General features: G+C 41.1%; 1 protein-coding gene across 3 annotated transcripts in view; it reads right to left on the bottom strand.

Annotated features, from left to right (window-relative positions):
• PDE7B (phosphodiesterase 7B) overlaps window positions 1-14,462 on the bottom strand; it is a 349,619-nt gene that overhangs the window by 75,910 nt on the left and 259,247 nt on the right. For all 3 annotated transcript variants that reach the window (XM_053592273.1, XM_053592274.1, XM_053592275.1), the window contains one exon: window positions 12,636-12,719. In XM_053592273.1, the coding sequence (XP_053448248.1) occupies window positions 12,636-12,719 (84 nt within the window). The remainder of the gene's footprint in view (window positions 1-12,635; window positions 12,720-14,462) is intronic.

Here is a 14,462-nt window from a genome sequence, read left to right as displayed (position 1 = left end):
AGAATCAAGACTGTGGCAGCTACTGTGCTAGCACTTTGCACACACTGACTCACTACCTCCCACCATAACCAATGAGGGGTGCACTTGTGGGTCCCTCATTTTTGGCCCAGGATGCTGGAGCATGAGTGGTCAGGGATCTCCTAAGGTCCTGCAGCCATTGTTGCTGGACTCCAAACCCAGGCGGCTGGCTCAGGAGCCAGCTACAAACACCTTGGGGACTCCTTTTCTCTCATTACAAGTGGTAAAATTTATTTTATATCTTTAAGGTAAGGCTTATATAAGGAGGCCATGCGGCTGAGTGGGAAGACAGAATATCAGAAGAGCTGAATTCTAGTTTATTCATTTTTTTTTTTTGCAGTTTTTGGCTGGGGCTGGGTTTGAACCCACCACCTCCAGCATATGGGGCTGGCGCCCTACTCCATTGAGCCACAGGCACCGCCCTAGTTTATTCTTTCATTACCTGGCAATGAGTCACTTGGCTTGTTTTTTATTTTTTTTTGTTTTTGCTTATGAAGTGAAAAACTGGGCGGAATGATCTCTTGAGTGCCTTCATTTAAAAGTTTCGTGAAGTGTAAAGTGCTGTTTAAATGTGAGTAAGAGCTTTGATTTTTGTGTACTGTGGAATAAATCTCATCTTTAAATGACAAGCCATCATTGTGAAGTAGCATACATGGCTTTTGACAGGCACCCAACTGCACAATTTCCAACCAATTTTCCAACATGGCCTTTAAATAACATTTTCTGGCCCATCGCTGCAACTTCATTTTCTGTATCTTGATATTACTTTGTGTAAATAAAAAGTAAAGGTTCTATTTCTGGTGGACACTGAGTTTCTTTTTTTAAATAAAAATCTCATCTTTTTTTAAAACTAATTATAAGGGGAATACATGTTTCTGGTAGGACAAAAATATAGCAAAATAGAAAGAAAGAAATAACAATCATCTAGAAATAATCCCTGTTAGGATTTCATCTTTTTTTTTAATTGTTTGGGATTCATTGAGAGTACAAAGAATTAGGTTACACTGATTGCATTGATTAGGTAAATTCCCTCTTATAATTGTGTCCCTCCTCCAAGAGGTGTGCCATACACTGTGACCCCCCAGTCGTGGTATTGCCACAAAAATAGAGACATAGACATTTGGAACTGAATAGAAAACCATGAGATGGGCGGCGCCTGTGGCTCAATGGGTAGGGCGCCAGCCCCATATACCGAGGGTGGTGGGTTCAAACCCAGCCCTGGCCAAACTACAACAAAAGAAATAGCCAGGTGTTGTGGCGGGCTCCTGTAGTCCCAGCTACTTGGGAGGCTGTGGCAAGAGAATTCCCTAAGCCCAGGAGTTGGAGGTTACTGTGAGCTGTGTGATGCCACGGCACTCTACCAAGGGCGATAAAGTGAGACTCTGCCTCTACAAAAAAAAAAAAAAAAAAAGGAAAAAGAAAACCATGAGATGAAACTAACATCTTACAGCCACCTATCTTTGATAAACTCAACGAGAGCATACACTAGGGAAAAGAGTCCATATTCAATAAATGGTGCTGGGAGAACTGGGTAACCACATGTAAAATAGTGAAACTGGACCCGCACTTTTCTCCACTCACTAAAATTGATTCAGGATGGATAAAAGATTAAATCTAAGGCATGAAACAATAAAAATCCTTGAAGAAAGTGTGGGGAAAACACTTGAAGGTATCAGCCTAGGGAAAGATTTTATGAAGACTTCCGTGGCAATTGCAACAACAACAAACATAAACAAATGGAATTTAATTAAACTGAAAAGCTTCTGTACAGCTAAGGAGACAACCACCAAAGCAAAAAGACAGCCTTTGGAATGGGGAAAGATTTTGCATATTATGACTTGGACAAAAGCTTGATAACTAGGATCAACAGAGGACTCTTAAACAACAAAAAGGGGGATATGTTAATAAACATCACCGAGATCTTTTTTGGTATAGAATTTTGTATTCTGGTTCTTCTTATTAAATACCTTATAAATATTCTGAGAAACTGTTTCTTTCTGTGATGCACAGTTTGCAGGACAGGAAATAACCAACACCCCCTTGAGAAAAATTAAAGTAACTCGTGGCAGCTGCAAAGCTGACTTTAATTTGTTACAATAGAGGTTCCATTTCCTTCTTCTTTGGGGGCAGCTTATAAGTATCCTCAGTGTCACCACCACACCCTCCTCTTTCTTATCAAAGAACATAAGGTTGGGTGATGAAATGAGCAATTTGTCATTTGGCACTTTCTGCCAGAGCAGCAGGAATATTGAAAATACAGTCAAAATGTTGTAGAATCTAATTATTTTAGATGTTTAATCACATATTTTCTCATTAAATTGTAGAAATATTTGTTCATGATATTGAAGTAGTTTGATACCATGAAAGGGAATAACCTAAATGTACTATAAAAACAAGTGCATACCCTTTCGGCCGGAGACGCCATCTTCCAGTAATTCACCAAAATGACAAACACAAAGGGAAAGAGGAGAGGCACCCGATACATGTTCTCTAGGCCTTTTAGAAAACATGGAGTTGTTCCTTTGGCCACATATATGCGAATCTACAAGAAAGGTGATATTGTAGACATCAAGGGAATGGGTACTGTTCAAAAAGGCATGCCACACAGATGTTACCATGGCAAAACTGGAAGAGTCTACAATGTTACACAGCATGCTATTGGCATTGTTGTAAACAAACAAGTTAAGGGCAAGATCCTCGCGAAGAGGATTAATGTTCGTATTGAGCATATTAAGCACTCTAAGAGCCGAGATAGCTTCCTGAAACGGGTGAAGGAAAATGATCAGAAAAAGAAGGAAGCCAAAGAGAAAGGTACCTGGGTTCAACTGAAGCGCCAGCCTGCACCACCCAGAGAAGCCCACTTTGTGAGAACTAACAGAAAGCAGCCTGAGCTCCTGGAACCCATTCCCTATGAATTCATGGCATAATAAGGATGTAACCTAGCACACAGGAGTACCAGTGGACCCATGTTTTTAGGAGCAAGAGCCTATTTATTCCCCGTGAGCTCATGGCATAATATGTGTACAGCAGGGGCACACAGGATAACCAATAGTCCCCATGTAACAGTGATACAAGGTGCTGGGACCTATTTCCCACGAATTCAAAAGTCAATTAACACTTTGTCACATTAAATGGCAAGGTGCCTCCCTGAGCTGCTGGAACCTCTTCCCCTATGAATTCATGGCATGGTAGATACAAATAATAGCATAAAAATGTTTCTTGTTCATTCACTACAAGTGTGTTTTTTTTTCCCCCCCAAAGAAGTATTAAAGCAAATTTTAATGTGTCCTAAAAAAAAAAAAAAAACAAGTGCATAAAAATGTTTAAAAGGAGTAACTGTCACATATATATTCCACAAAGAAGGAACATATTACATACATGTATTGCCTTTGAACATTAAGATTCATATATAAAAAAGAATTATATTCCACTACGGTTAAAAGCCTGGGCTCTGGAATTGTATTTTTGGCTTCAAGCTGGGGTGACCTTGGATGAGTGATTTACCCGCTTTGGGCCTCAGTTCCCTCATCTTAAATAGTAGTGTCTCCTTCATGGGGTTTATGGGGTTTAAAGGAGTCAACTTGTGCAGAGCACATACAGCAATATGCAGCGCCGAAGGGCTCCAAACCCATTTGCTCTTATTATGATGTGATGTGACATTTGTGTGCCATAACTGGCATATGTTAGTGGTTCCTGAATACTCGTGGAAGGTCCAGAGCCAGGCTTGTGGCATCAAATTGCCTGAGAACATTTTGAAGATATCCTGGGAAAGTCAGGTTCATTGAGTTTGCAGGTACAGTGTGAGGATGCTTTCTCCTCAGAGATGTAGTGGGAGTGCGAGAGAAAGTTCAGTTCGTCCCTTGGGAGGGTTGAAGAAGGCTTCAAGACAGTCATGACTGCTGATAGCACCAGGCCTCAAAGGGTGAACAGGTGCTTCCTGGGAGAAGAGAGGTCTAGAAGGGGGAGTACTCAGCTGGGACAGCAGGTACATCCAAAATCCAACTGCACTTATTATGGCCCCGTTATAAGCAAGACAGGTTTCTGGGACACCTTTATCTCATCTACTTCTCACCATAACCCAATCGGGTGGCATTATAATCTCCTTCCATATATGTACACACTAAGTGCTTTGGGGATATCTCCTAAATTCACAACAGAAGTAGGATCCAAACTTAAGACTTCAAAACTCACGGTCTTTCTGTTGATAGTTTACTGTGTGCAGGGAGTAGCGGGAGGTTAGTGTGCTCCCAGGTCTGGGTGGGGCACCCGAGGAATTGCAGAAGAGGCAGCCTCTGTGTTACGTCTAGTATTCACCAGCTGCCAGGTCTTCAAGAGATCTACAACCTGGAACCCTGCAGAAGAGGGACCCACACCTGGCCTCCTGCAGCCTGCTCCTGGGATTAGTGCCTCCCATCCTAATGCTGTTGAGGTCACCGTTGTTAGGTGAGGCGGCATTGGCTGCCCTACCCTTGGGATTTTCCTCCTAAGGTTACTTAAAAGTAACAAACCACCCAGGCGCCCCAAGGCAATTTGGTTCGCTAGCTAGAAAGAAAACAAGATCTTCTTGATCTTGTGTGTTAACCCTGACATCTCAGTTTGGAAGTGCACAAAAGATAGTAAGGATGGGGATACTGTCTTTTATATATAAAGACGCACACTCACACACACACATACAGTAGAAGGGGGGCCACGGTGAGTCTCTCAGGTCTTCTGAAACTTGGAGGGTGGGGTGGCAATGAAAGGAAATAGCCCCTCAATTTGTTTATTAATGAAGACACAAGACACAGGCTCTGTCTGATTCTAGGTAGGAAGTTGAACTTAATTTTATTGAATAAGCAACTCATTTAAATTCAGTGACTCATAGGGTAACCAGTCAAAAGAAACTTAATTTACTACTGCTTCCCCCTCTTTTTTAATGTTTCTAGAAATTCAAAGAGGCCACTCTGCTGGAAATACTCTGAGGGGAGTAGGGTTTTGTTTAAGGAAGGGCTGAAGCAGAAAATGGCCATTTTTCTGTGTGCCGCGCTCAGGTGAGTTAGCAAACCTGTCAGACTGACCACCGGCAGCCGCTTCTGTACCAAACAGAGTCCATGGTGAGAGGGTGAGGTGGTATCTGAACTGTGGTGTTTAAATAGTTTCTCACGGAGGAAAGAAAATTGCTGGTGAAACTTGCTTCTTTGTGGCATTCATAGTGCTTTTTGCAATCAAGCTCATTATAAACTAAAAATACAGAGGCTGCAGCCCAAACATACACGCTGGATCTTGAAGCTTCTGAGAGATGGCACCATCCCTCCCACTCACGTTTCATTGGTCCGGGAAAGTCACAGGGCCTGTCCTTGACTGTTGAGAAGTGTAATTCTCCCACAGGGAGAACAGAAAATATTTGAACACATAATAAAATCTAGCAAGTGGTCTCTACAGTCAGGCAGACTTTGGCTTTACTTACTTACCATGTGATCTTGGGCAGCCTCTTATTCCTCTGTGGAATCTATCTATTGGAGACTTTAATGCCTACCTCTAAGTTGCTACAATTAGAATTAAATAACACACATGTATTAAGACAACACAAACTATAGAGGCCCTCGAACAAAGTAGTTGTCGACTTTGTGATGTCTGTTCTGGTCAAATGGCTCATAGGCAATTATGATTCCCATGTGGAATTTCCAAAATGGGCCTCTCATCTGCATTCCAATCTGTTAGTTCCAGATCTCTGCTGGACATTTCCACTTGACTCTCCCCAGACTCCTCCTGTCCCAGCTGCACTGTCCCCCAACTCACTGTCCACCTTTCCTCACTACTGTCTGAGCTCCAGGTTCTCAGATGCCCAGAGCAGATCCTGGAGCTTCCAGTCCTCAGTATCAAAGGTTCACCTCCTCTTTTGTATGGCAATTCTGGATTTATACTTTGATTCCCACTACTGTCATAGTCTGCCGCTTGATCACATTCCTCTTGAGTCAATGAGTCTGTCCCTCCTACGTATGGATGCCAGTTGATTTTCTCAAACACTATTTTATCCCGTTCATCTTTTTACTCAAAATTCTCTAGTAATCCTCTGCTTCATGATCAAGTTCAAATTCTTTGTCTTGGCATTTTAAGCTGTTCAGTTTCTCTCTAGTGAACATCATTACTTTTTGGACCTTCCTCCTACTTAATGGTGTCCCACCTGTCAGTTCAGTCTTACTTTCAGGCAATTGTTTAGTCGGTCAACACCACAAAGTATTTGTCTTGCCCATGTAATGAGACTGATCCTTCTTCGAGGGAAGAAGAGTTCAGCATCTCTAGTCTTCAGAGTCTTCCACCAAGGAACGGCATACAGTAGGTTTCTCCCTATATCTCCCCAGTCCTAGTGGACTTAAACAGAATTGTTCAGATAGTTTTGTCTCAGGTCTCTGGTAGACCTTAGTCTCTAGTCATCATGAAAACGGCTATCACAGGCCCATGGTTGTTGGTGTGGCTCAGGGCGCCTTGGCTCTGTGGTCTTCCTGCCACAGAGTGGCTGTTTTGTTTGTTGAATGGATGAATGATAACTCAGAGGAAATGTTGGGCTCTTTGACTCAATTTTCAATTTTTTGTCACTCAGATAAAAAGTAAATCCTTCAAATGATGTCAGCCAGGTTAATGGAAAGCAATGGCTGTTCTCAGCTCTAAGCTTAGAAGGTGAAAGCTGTTTCTTTGGGAATATGGCTTTTCTTAGATATTTTGATTGAGCTCTCCTGACTTCTCTGCTTGGATCCTACTTGAATACTTCATCTTTCAATAACATTTTCATCTAGCTGAGTAGAATTGTTGACAGCTCTTTCCTGGTTTATTAAGGCTTGAAGTGTATTTTAGAATGGCTCTCAGTTGGTCTCACATGGGAGGCGTGCAGCCCTCCTTTACGTCACTGTTGCTTCCATCACTGCTGGGTTTTGACACTTTTGGCTCATTTCTCTGCATGGGGAGTAGGGTTAGGGTTTGGGGGGATGGGCTAGCAGCCTCTGAATTCAGATCCTCCAGTGCCATTTAGTTCAGGGGTTCTTTGCATTTTGTATGGTTCTTCAGATGACATTAAAAGAGTTTCTTTAAGGTTACTGAAAGTTTGTAACTATCCGCTAAGGATTCTATCTTAGGAAAGGGAGTTTATAGGCAAACTGTTCTTTTTTTTTTTTTTTGAGTCAGAGTCTTACCATGTCGCCCTCTGTAGAGTTCTCTGGTGTCATAGCTCACAGCAACCTCAAACTCTTGGGCTCAAGCGATTCTCTTGCCGCAGCCTCCCCAGTAGCTGAGACTATAGGCACCCACCACAACGCCTGGCTATTTTTAGAGATGGGATCTCTTGCTTGCTCAAACCTGTGAGTCAGGCAATCCATGCGCCTCAGCCTTCCAAAATGCTAGGATTACAGGTGTGAGCCACCAGGCCTGGCGTGTCCCTCCATTTCTGAGGTGAGGGCATCATTTAATGCCAGATGGTTTTCAACATCCTGGGTGGCTTTTGGTCAATAGTCCTCCATTGAATATACTTTGTATTTCTAAGAAAGAATGGCTGCAGGGTGTAATATGTTTTAGATGGCAGTTTTAAAAAAAGGGTCTGAGTTACTAAGTCATTTCTCTCTCATGAAAAGGTTAACATATCTATATGTTTGTCTATATTCGTTCTATTTCAGAAATAATAAGCAAAGGAAAATATTTTTGTTGCTCTACTAAAATGACCTCATACCTGTGCAGCTAAGTGACCCTGACAAGGAAGGCAAGTCTGGAGGAATAGAGATTTAAAGGTCAAGATTAGCAAATTAACAGGCAGGAAAAGCCAAATAGCCAATTAACCTACTACTGCAGAGCCCGGGGTCTGCTCTGCAGCTCCCGGTTCTCTGGGGCAGCTGTTATTTGGTGCCTGAAAACCTCTGGCTGAAGCTGTTTCCTCCCCTCAAGTGCCATCATCGCTGGGCATGCTTTGTTGGTGTGTCACTTCCTCTGCTGAGTGAGCGTGGAAATCACTTTGTGTTGCTCTGAGATGGTTGCCACGGGAACATCTCAACCTAGTCATTATCTACTCAGGCTACTGATTATATTAAATCAGGAGACGGAGCTGGAGGGCTTGTAATCCTGTGACTTTCACCTCTGTGTCCACACATCCTGGAGCACTCTTTTCTATGTTTTTTGCCTCTTTTGTTTCCCCCCAGAGTTAGTAAATGAAATAAATCTATGGAAATAGGCTGTGGGATAAAAGGGCTATCCCATTTCCATTGCTCCTGCCCTCCCTAAGTTCCCTAAGTGTTAGTACATCATCTGGAATGAAAATAATTATCCCCCTCATCTCTCACTCTGTCCTGCCCCTCTGGGCTTAGGTGTAAAGATAACTCATAACTTTCGTTTTTAAAGGTCTGTGTTTTCTGTGTCCCACACAATGGTGCCGAAGCCAGTTTCCTGCTACTTATCCAGAGAAGCTTCTGGAAACTCATAGAGATGCCTTTCTTCTAAATCATATAAAATAGAAACAGGAAATAATGTTGTCTTTTAGTGAGTTACTCTGCCTTACGTATTGATCTAGATGGATCTCTTATGAGCAGGATTTTCTAATTTTTCTTCCTGAATCCATATAATATGTTATTATTATTTAATGGACAAATAAAAATTATATATATTTATGGTGGACAAATGATGTTTTAAAATGTGTAAACATTGTGGAATGCCTAAATAAACTTAAATAACATATGTATAACCACATGTAGTTATTTTTTTGTGGTGAGAAACTTAAAATTTATTCTCTTAGTGATCTTGAAGTATACAGTATAATAGATTAGCTATTAACTATAGTCACTGTGTTGTATCATAGAGCTTTTAATCTTATTCCTGCATGTGATCTTTGGGAGGCATTATATTAAAGTGATCTTTTGTAGGACAATTTACATAAACAGTTGGCCTTGTAATTTAGTGTCCAAACTCAGACATTTTGGGAGTAAAAGATGGTGCTATTAATAAGTATCCCTGAACAACAGGTGCAAACTAAGACTATGCCAGGCAGACCAAGTATATATAGTCGCCTTATATATTGATAATAGGTACATGAGCATGGTCATACTGAGCTCCCTTCTGCCCTACCCCAAATATGTATAAAGGAACATCTTTTCCAGAAGGATGTTTGTACAATTGGAAATTATAATTTTAAATTGGAATTTTAAATCCAGATTAACAATGGAGGTTCCCTTTCTGTTTATACTTCTGTCTCATGTAAGTTTAGTTAATGTGGATTCACTCTTGAGAGTAAAGTGATAGTACTGAGAATTGAAAATTCTTTTGAATGATATTAACAAAAGAAAATAGACTGGACTGAATGTGACTATGGAGATGTTACAAAACCCCTTACATCTGTTAAAAAAAATCTAAGTTAGGGGTTGGCAACCCTGTTCTGTAAAGGGTCATCGGGTAAGTGTTTTGGCTTTGTGGACCACATGGTCTCTGTTGTAACTACTTTGTCTTTGTAGTGTGAAAGCAGCTATAGCTGTTGTATAAAAAATTGGCATGGCAGTGTCCCAATAAAATTTTGTTTATCAAAACAGGCAAGGGCAGGGGAACATATTTGGTGTATGGGCTGTTCATTTATTAACCCCTGTTCTAGTTACCTATTTTAATATTTAGAAACTTTGTTCTTATAGAAGACAAGTTATTTTAGACATTAATTCTGATGCCCCATGTCCTGCTGTGATTAATGGGGCCAGTGGAGAAATGCAGTGGCCTTTACTATTTATGTAAATTTTTGCTTATGCATGTTACAGTGACCCACAGCACATACCGAGGTGGGTAGTGGAGGATAAAGAGCCAGGGGCCCTCTGGATAGGGAATGGCAGTTATGTAGGTTTCACAGGCATTTTGGAAGGAAGGCTGCTGGGATGCAGAATTGGGGAATAGAGGCTATGATAATTCAATTTTTTCTATATATAGTTTCTCACTTGAGAAAGAGAGCCAAACTACAAGAACCCAAGGAAACAAAGTCTTGATCTGTACCCAAACTTGGAAAAAATTGACTCAAAATTAAGGGAAGCAATATAAAGAATCACTTTAAACTAGTTTAGAACCTAGAGCACAGAATTGGAATCAGTTGGTAAGGATAAATGTTTTAGGAGAAAACCCCCAAACGTTCCAAAATGTTTCCCTTTAGGCAGAAAGTGCACACTCACAACTCAAGCAAACTACAACAAGGGCAAGATTAAGGAGAATCAAATAGACAGTAGGTAAAGTTGTAGGAGATATGGTACGCGAAGTACGTCTTACAGGATGATATGCAACGTAGATGTCTGCTGTCATTGCAGACCGAGTTAGGGATTGTGGAAGGTAATCACAGTGGTGCTACTGGCTCTAGTTTCAATTCACTAACAGGGTATGTGGGCCATTATACAGAGGGGCAAGTAGTACCACAAATAAAGGACAAGCTTAGAAGTCTTCAGTCTGATTTGTGCTGTTCAGTTAAACACAGGGGATGATCTACATTCATAGTTATTTGACATAATCTTTTTGAGGAGACCCTTTAATTGGTTAACAGTAGATTAACTATAGTTACTGAGTGTTCAATGAATATAAAGACGCTGTCTTTAGGATCTTATAGTCTATTTAGGGATGTGTTTTATGCATATGGGAAAAAAACTGAGACTGCTTGTAAAGCAAAGTACAATGAAGGTAAATTAACATTGCCTTAGCATTTTTTTTTTTTTACAAATTCAGACATGAGTGAAAGAGTTATCCAGAATGGAGTGCTGAGAAGAAGAAAAAGGGAATTTTGGGATGGATGGCCAACATTGTCACTTAATGGGTGGGAGCAACAGGTGACAGTGAGAGAAGGGAAGCAGACAGCATCCAGGGCTAGGGAGGGAGGCTGGGGTGAGCCCAGGCACTGGGACATTCTGGAGGACCTCCAGCAGAGGAGGGACACCATGGCAGCTACTTGCAGATGATCTAGTACAGGGTGAATGATATGACAGTGAGATATTATCTGCACTGTTTCTCTTTAAGTTTTTATTTATTTTGTGTTGTTTTTAATATTACAAAAGTAAAAGAAAAAACTGTAAAAAAAAAAAAAAAGTGTTACAGGAGCCTAAGCTGAAGAGTCAAGTATTTTATTGTCCCATCTACAAAGATAACCACCATTAGTAATGATGTTGTTTATTGACAGTGGGATTAATATTTTTCATTTGGAACCTTGCATTATAAAGAGGACTATCTCCCATTTTCTTAATTTATTCATGGTTTATATTAGAAACCATAAAATGATCTCTCATCTATTACTGCAAAGAGACTCTTTGTTGTTTTCACCCTCCAACTAAGAGGATGGAGAATTCTGGTCTATGTGAAACAGTGAACCACAGGCCTGGGACCAAGAAATCCATCTGGTTTAGAGACTGACAAAGGTGTGACTTCTATGGGTAGCTGGACCAGTCCATTCAAGGTCACAAGGAGAGGTCACAGACATCATTGTTTGTATCTGCAGGCTGTATCCAATATTGCCCTGGTCTCATGACTCGATTCTGTATTCTATAAAGCATTTTTGGGATCTGGGTGGAGGCAAGGCCGGTCTCTAATATGGAAAGAGTTACTCTCGTTCTTTGTGTCCCAGAAAGAGCTGAAAAAAACAGACATTGAACACTGACAACTGGAGGTTCACAAGTCGGGAGAAATACAAACATGTCCGTCACCTATTGGTCTTTCAATGATCCAAGGATCAGAAAATAGCAAGTTCTAATTTCTCCTAGTAATTTCTAAGAGTTGGAGCAAATCAAATTACCTCTTTAGCTAAGTTTGTGTGTCAAAAGGAAGTCATGTTCTGTGGGCGCAATCCAACACTTTGAAATTTATAGATGGGAAGTGATGTGAAAATCAAATCCTGAGAACCTTGGAGCAGAATAGGAAATTTAACCACTTTCTCCCCACCTTCCCCACAAGTCCGCGGTGGAGGATGATCATGAGACTTAGGAGATATGAAATCTGGACGGATGACTGGTCTCTGATTTAGGTTTCCAGAGGACCCTAAGATTAAGAGCATAATGAACCAAAGGTTGAGGAAACCTCCCAGTGAGGACTGGTCCATAAGGGGAAAGGGAGAAGTAAATGAACTTGCACAAAGCTGGTGATAAAGGAGAAAGCAGGAAGTGCAGAGGAAAAGAACTTGGCCATGGTGAGGAGTTTTACCAGGAATGCAAGAATAGACCTCAAGGATTTAGATTAGACAAAGAACTGAGAAATAGATAATGAGTGGGTTACTAAGGGCAATGCAGGTGAGGTTTCTCTGTGGGGTCTGAAGAATAAAATAGAATCTCATCTAATCTAGTCCTGGCCGAAGTGGAGAGAATGTGCCGGAAAATGCACACGACAGCTTCCTTGTAGAGGGCTTCAGAGCCTTTAAGATTTACATTTTTAAAGCTGATATGATTTGACCCTCCCTAACGCTTAGAGAGGCAGGGCCCGGCCAGAATTACTTCACTGCAGAGGAAATTCAAAGACAAAGGGTTAAGTTCCAGTTGGCAGGAGAGAGACCTGGGAAGGAAGGCAGACCCGGGAAGGTTTTGAAGTTCAGAGGGAAATGAGGATATGTATTTTTTTCCTTTTTGAAGAGAACGTTTGTTCCTTTCCAGGTACACTTGATTACTCACTGTTAAGTAGGCGGAAGTCAATGAATGGGTAGGAGCCTCGGCGTTCAGCAGGGACCCCCGTCTGACCCGTTAGTCGTGCATCTCCTAGAAAACAGAAAATCCAAACAAATGTTTGAAGGCATTGCCAAGTGTATTCGCTTTCCCTCTGTAAATCCTCTTAAACAGTTATGTCAAGGAAGCCGACACCAAATGTCCGGAGAAAGACGATCGCCTTTCCCCTCACTGAAGAGACTGCTATGTGTGAAGGGAATTTGATTAATGTTGAGGGCAATGAACTTGGCAATGTGATAACAAATCAACCACTGCGCTCTTATATTTGCCTGGAAGATGAGTCTGTGAAAATCACAACAACTTGCAAAGTTTCCATAGTCTTTTTATATTTTCCCAAGCCATAAAAATGAAGCTGCCTGAATGTGGAGGGACAAATGGTGTGTTGCGAATGTGACTTTTGTCTTCTAAGAGTTAATCAACTGGAGTGTCATTTCTCCTGGTTCCAGCACAATTGTTTCCTGACTGCCATCTGTTTTCCCTTTTTCCAGGTTGTATCATTGATCCACTTTAGAATTTGCTCGAAGGCTAGCCTTGTTCCAGGTGCTTTAGCCACTCAGGCATAGGATAGTCTGGAGAGTTTATAATACTTATTTGTTCATAGTTTTTCCTTTAACCTCTGTGTTCATTTTTCTTTTTTTGGTGTCTGTTCTGCCTTCCCGATTAAGAGAGGTAATGAAATACCGAAAAGGGCATGGACCTTAGAACAATGTAGGCTTTGGAGCAACCTGGCTCTGACGCTTGTTAACTATGCGGTCTTGACAAATTTATTTCTGAGCTTCTTTTGCCTCATTTATAACATGAAGATAAGATCTTCTTTGAAGTGTCATCGTCACAGATCCTAAAATAATACTTGCTGCCTGGAAGTAAAGGCTAGTTTATTTACTTCTAAACTGCAAAGCAGGGATCACATACCTCATGTTAATTCCATTTCTCCACAGCACTTTGTATATTGCCTGGTACTTAGTAGACTCTAAGTGAATGTCTTCTGTTGACGAGAGTAGATATAAAGACCAAATTCACCAGTTATTACACATAATAGGGAATCACAGGAGAGTTAAAAATAAGTGAGACCTAATATATTTCCGGAAGAACTGAGTCAGGGAAGATTTTAATTCTGCCAGTAATGGCTCATGGTCGTAAACCACTTTTCCCCAGAACTCAGGCAGCACTGGGAGTGGGGAGAGCAACCGTCTTTCTCTCTTTTCTACTTCCCTCCCTGAGCTATGGGGCCTGGGTGAGAGTCACATCGCTGGGACCCCTGCAACAGATAGGGGTGATAAGGTCCCTCACAGATGGGCCTTGAGTGAACTTGGGGTTGTAAGGGACAATCTGCGAGCTCTTGGGCTATCCCCTGCTTTGAATTTTATAGTAGTACCTTATTTAATATCTCATATGATCCTATATATTGCCATATCGATATTAAAGAATGTTACAACTTACAGATGAAAGAGAAAAAACCAAGTGGGAGGAAGAGATGGAAAAGTAGTTTTAGAAAAATGAATATAAGTAGACATCAAAGAAGGGGACACAGTCAGCTTTTTAAAAAAGTTAATTTATGTATTTTGTTAAGTCCATGGTGGGAAGATGGTCACTAGTTATAGGAAAGGCAGGGAGAGGAGTTGAAGTGTTGTCTTCTCCAGGACAGTTGTCTTGAACACCCTGTGTCTGTAAGCTGTAAGGGATTCACAAAGCACTTTCACAAACATCACAGTATATTTATTTTCTTGGTTCTCTCATTGAGCCTCATAATAGCCTCATGAAGAGAGCTGCTATTAT

The sequence above is a fragment of the Nycticebus coucang genome, chromosome 5 (genome assembly GCF_027406575.1).
Source record: "Nycticebus coucang isolate mNycCou1 chromosome 5, mNycCou1.pri, whole genome shotgun sequence".
In the NCBI taxonomy this organism is placed as follows: Eukaryota; Metazoa; Chordata; class Mammalia; order Primates; family Lorisidae; genus Nycticebus; species Nycticebus coucang.
The sequence above is the reverse complement of the archived record's forward strand: the minus strand, read 5'-3'. Positions and strand labels throughout refer to the sequence as shown.